The 5,461-nt window shown below is 37.6% G+C and overlaps 2 protein-coding genes across 2 annotated transcripts; one reads left to right on the top strand and one right to left on the bottom strand.

Annotated features, from left to right (window-relative positions):
• Positions 1-1,159: 1,159 nt before the first annotated feature.
• LOC126973528 (uncharacterized) lies at positions 1,160-3,522 on the top strand. Its single transcript, XM_050820873.1, has 2 exons — positions 1,160-1,470; positions 2,493-3,522. The coding sequence occupies exons 1-2, from the start codon at positions 1,160-1,162 to the stop codon at positions 3,400-3,402; spliced, it is 1,221 nt and encodes a 406-aa protein (XP_050676830.1). The 3' UTR covers positions 3,403-3,522.
• On the bottom strand, positions 1,465-4,105 carry LOC126973530 (uncharacterized). The gene is made up of 2 exons (XM_050820875.1): positions 3,613-4,105; positions 1,465-2,381 (listed from the first exon to the last, which is right to left on the bottom strand). The coding sequence occupies exons 1-2, from the start codon at positions 3,743-3,745 to the stop codon at positions 1,735-1,737; spliced, it is 780 nt and encodes a 259-aa protein (XP_050676832.1). The 5' UTR covers positions 3,746-4,105; the 3' UTR covers positions 1,465-1,734.
• Positions 4,106-5,461: the final 1,356 nt, after the last annotated feature.

The following is a 5,461-nucleotide window of genomic DNA, read 5'->3' as shown; positions in this document are numbered from 1 at the left end:
GGTTTTGGTTGTTTCTTATAAGATTTATATCTAATTTATATTGTTCAGCGAAATGGTCATCGAGTACACCGAACAACGAATGTGCACAATAACCCACTCCATTGATAACTCCGCGTCGACGACCAGCGTGCCCGCCTGGGAACCTATTACTTGACAATAAGTTATTGTATAATTGCAACCCGTTACTATGACGTACTTGTAATAATATAGACTCATAATGAACTTTGCCTGATAGTTTTGTGCACGTAGTGTTTAAATAGTCTATATATTTTTCTAATGTAATTTCTTGCCAATATGGTTCTGTATCATAATAAACAACTAATTTCCATTCATCTTGGCCGATAAGAATTTTTGATATCTTATCAAAATATAAACCTTGCGTTTGATTTATATTAACAACCTTATGGTTTCCTTCCGACGGAGATAAAAAAAATGTGAACAAAAGTAGTATCATGGTAGCGTAGTGGTAAATTCCTTTTTTATTTCTCCGTCTAGATGTTGCTGGTTGTAGTGCAGATTGCTGATTTGGATTTCCTTTTGGTGGTGTTTCGGAATCCAGATTAGTATCATGGTTATTTTGGTTTGTGAATTGATCTACTGGCAATAAAGATAGCTTTACGACAGATCTTTTGATAGTACCGTTTTTGGTCTTCACAGTTACTACTCTGACCCACCCATCGTTTCCCGGATGAAGCTCCACAACTCTGCCCAAGCCCCACTTGCCTGGTGGGAGATTAGTGTCATTAAGTATCACAATATCGCCAATTTTCATATTGCGTTGGGTACAAAGCCACTTGGACCGAGCGTTCAGTTGTGTTAGGTACTCCGTTCGCCATCTCTTCCACACATCAAGAAATATCTTTTGAGTGAGCTGCCATCTTGTACGTAAGGGTCCGTTCACACAGACCGGCTCGGAGAGCATCGGCCTGCTTTTTTCTTTTCACACAGACCGGGTCGTATACGCTTGGAATTGGCCGGAGCGGAGCCGCCAACTATTTCACATCGACCGGCTGGAAGAGATCTGAAAGCGGGTGCGGTTGGATGTGCTCGGAGCCGGTCGGATGCGCTCGGAGTCGGGTGGATACACTACAAAGGCAGTGCCAGTATTCCGCGCAGTCTAAGTTTTGTTTTCGGTGTGTTAACGTGTGCTTTTCGAAACATGGATTTAGATATCTCCGACGAAGAAATATATTTGTTAGCAAGATTACTTGAAATAGAACATAGGAAACGTAAGCGCAAGCGGAAACAAATATGGGTAAAACATATTTGGAAAAACAGACTAATCCATGGGGAGTTTCACACCATTTTCGAGGAATTGAAGAGAGATAGCCTAAAATTTTATGAGTATTATCGTATGGAATATTGGCAATTTTTGAAATTGACAGATTTGTTAAGAGTACATATAACAAAAAAGACTACAAATTATCGTTGCACCATTACAGCCGAAGAAAGGTTAACGGTAACTTTAAGGTAAATAAAAAACAATTATTTATACTAATCATGTTATTTAGATCACAAAATCACAGCCCTCCATTTATTAAGCATTGTTTACGTTAATGAAATGTAAATTACTTATACTAATCATGTTAAATAACACAAACATCTAAATAGATCACAAAATCACAGCCCTCCATTTATTAAGCATTATTTACGTTAATGAAATGTAATTAAATAGTACAGATTTGTGTGTGTTTAATTATTATTATTATAATTATTATTGTTTTTGATTGTTTATTATTTTGTATTTTGTGTGCTGGTATTGTACCCGTAAGTAGTCTGATCTGGATAGTTTTGAGGAATATAGGTTTCGTTTGACACTAGGTAAGTAGATTGATTAGTCGATGGCGGTGAATTTATAGACAAAGAATAATTCAAATCTGTACTATTTTCATACAGACTTAATTCAGCTTCATTAACAATGTTAAACACGCGCCTTTTAATTCGTGCTTGGACTTCTTTTGGGAATGTTTCCACTGTATCTGACATAGACAAAAAAAAATTACGTAATGCCTTGTCACGGGGTGTAGTATTTCTTTTTTCTTCAAGATACTCTTCGAAAACCGTAGCAACATCTTTGCTTAAGCGTGGTCTCTTTTTCGAGCCAGAAGTACTTGCAAGCGATTCAACTTCAGAATGGTCAGAACGTTTAGATGATGTCGATGGTGGTGGTATTGGTGTGCCAGGCTCTGAATCATCCGATGATAATGTTACATTAGATATTTGGTTTCGATTGCGAAAAAATGGTATTATAAAAGAAAGTTCTTTTTCAAATTTTATCAATTTGGACGTAGTTGCACCATCGCCACTCTTGCCTTTTCGGTTATAATAGGCTTTTCTGAAGTTATCTCGCAGTTTCTTCCAACGATCCTGGCACTGCGTCACTGGAAAGAACAGAAATGAAAAATTAATAACATAACTCTTTTTTATTTTATAGTTCGTTTTGGTACGGCAGTCTTATATTTCTATTTTGTGTGTTTGTTTTATTTTTACAGATTCCTCATCACTGGTTGCAGTTTCAAAAACTTGTCATTTAATTTTCGAATGGGAATTTCTACAGTTCATTCAATTATTCATGAGACAATCAGAGTAATTTGTGATGTTTTGATGCCCATAGTTATGCAGATGCCAGATGAAGAAATGTGGGAAAAGGTTTCACGTGATTTCTTTAATATTTGGAATTTTCCTAACTGTTTGGGCGCTATAGACGGAAAGCATGTCAATATACAGGCACCAGATAATAGTGGAAGCTTATACTATAATTATAAAAACTTTTTCAGTACAGTGTTACTAGCTGTGGTCGACGCGAAATACAGTTTTTTAATTGTTGATGTCGGATCATATGGTAAAAATAGCGACGGCGGAATTTTACAGAATTCAAAATTTTGGAAAAAACTCAACACCAATAAGTTAAAGCTGCCCCCAAATAAACCTCTACCTAGTACCACTGAAAGCTTACCACATGTTTTTATAGGAGACGAGGCATTTCCTTTGAGCAATAATATATTGCGGCCGTATCCAAGAGAACAAGCAAGAACAGAATTATCAAAAAAAGTATTTAATCTGCGTTTAAGCAGGGCAAGAAAAGTCGTAGAATGTGCATTTGGAATGCTAACTCAAAGATTTGAAATTTATCAAAAACGAATGAAAATTCAGCCGAAGTACTGTGATTTAATTATATTAGCAACTACATGTTTACATAATTTTTTAATAGAAAATCGGACGCCAGGACAAGAGAATGAATTTCACAGCAATATAAATTTATTAACAGCAATAACAGACAATAATAATGAAAACAGTTCTAATAGCGACGCAGTTCTAACCACAAGGAATAAATTTAAGGATTATTTTTCATCAAGTGGTGCTTTAGATTGGCAAGATCAAGTGGCTACGCGAGTTTCTTAAGTTATATTTAATAAAAATTGTCTACTACATAAGTATATTCTAACGATCAGATACTCAAACGAGTTTTTAAAGTAAGGGCGCATTTAAACTCATGTTATTCCTATTTTGACTTTGAATCTAACACGTTGCAGCACGAGTTTAAGAAGCCCTTGCTTTAAAATTCGTTTGAGTATCTGGGGGTAGGTGTAAAACAATGAAAACCTTACTTACCACTTATTCCGAGACATTTGCTAATTTCCTCCCATGCATTGTCTTTCATTATCCGATCGCTATATGATGGCTTGGTTATGTCAAATAAACACTCATATTTTGACACGAGTATTATTAATTTTTCATCATTCATCTTTTCGTACAAGTACGCACAACTATTACGTTCAAATGTTGCTATCAAAATGGCGGTCGGCGCGGCCGCAGCGGGCACGCAATCGGAGCCGATCGGCTACGCGATAGAGAAAGAGCACGCAATCGGAGCCGACAGGCTGCGCAAGCGAGAAAGAGCACGCAATCAGAGCCGATCGGCTGCGCGAGCGAGAAAGAGCACGCAAGCGGAGCCGGTCGGCTCCTTTTATTACTTCACACGAAGCGCGTTCAGGCATTTTTAATGACAAAAAAGGTGCAAATGCAAAAATAAACTTTACTACAATCACTCAAAACACTGTTTCCAACGTGATAAAAATCTGCTCTCCTCTCCGAGCCGGTCTGTGTGAACGGATCCTTAATCCTTTTCAGTTTCGACTATGGTTATTGTTGGACCACTTGAAAGAAAATGAGCCGGTGTGAGGAAATCTAAATCATCTGGGTCTTCATTTAAGGGGCACAACGGTCTAGAGTTCAGAGTCCCCTCTAATTGAGCCAATAGCGTTGAGAATTCCTCGTATGTCAACCTTTGTTCTACTCTTTTCAAGTGGTATTTAAGGCTTTTAACTGCGGCTTCCCAAAGGCCTCCTGCACTGGGCCAAGACGGAGCGTTAAAATGCCACTCAATTTGCATTTTAGTTATCTGCGTATAGAACTGGTCGTCTATTAAGGATTTCAAGTTGACCATCTCTTCCTGCAGCATTCTGTTGGCTTTTACCTGGAGTTCCGCGACGAGCTGATAGTCGACGGAGAGCTGCTAAAAATGCAGACGCGGTAAGATCGGATACAAGCTCCAGATGAATAGCCTTGGTTGCCATGCATTTGAATACAGCAATGTATCCTTTGGTACATTTAATTCCTCGTCCTTTGGCTGACTTTATATCAACAAACCCTGTAAAATCTACTCTTGTATGATAAAATGGTCTCGAAATATTGGTTCTAGCTGGTGGTAAATCACCCATTAATTGGTTATGTTTCGTAGGATTATGCTTTCTACATATAATACATTTTCTTAACCTCATTTTAACTACACTATATCCGCCTATAATCCAATATTGTTGACGAAGCCATGATTGCGTTAAACGTGCCCCGCCATGGAAAGTCATTCTATGAGCATAATCAGTAAGCATATCCGTCAAATGATGGTTGTGTGGTAAAATTATAGGATGTTTCATGTTATAATTCATTATATTTGCTGTTGATATTCGTCCCCCCACTCTTAAAACTTCTTGGTCATCCAGAAAAGGATGCAAATTTAAAATCTTACTCCTAGAATGCGCTCGCTTTTGCTTTTTAATATATCAGATATCCTCTGAAAATTCCAATGATTGTACATATTTTAATAAAATTATATTAACTTTTCGCAGTTCTGGTATTGTTAGATATGATGGTTTGTTACTCAATCTCATACAGAAACGAAGCATTCAAGCCATAACCCGCAATACTTGCTTATAATTGTTATGTCTGCTTAATAAGGTTTCTATGACGTCATTTTCATATTTTAGCGTAGACACATTTATTTGTGTTGAAATTTTAATCTCTCTTCGTCTGTACTGTAGGGTGTACTTTCTGTGGTTTTCTCCTCAAACGATAGCAACCAACTTGGCCCGGACCACCAAATAGAATGCTGAACTAGCTGGTCAGCCGTGATTCCTCTACTTGCGCAATCAGCAGGGTTGTCCTTGGACTGTACATAGCCCCA

Source organism: Leptidea sinapis, chromosome 29 (genome assembly GCF_905404315.1).
Source record: "Leptidea sinapis chromosome 29, ilLepSina1.1, whole genome shotgun sequence".
Lineage (NCBI taxonomy): Eukaryota > Metazoa > Arthropoda > Insecta > Lepidoptera > Pieridae > Leptidea > Leptidea sinapis.
The sequence above is the reverse complement of the archived record's forward strand: the minus strand, read 5'-3'. Positions and strand labels throughout refer to the sequence as shown.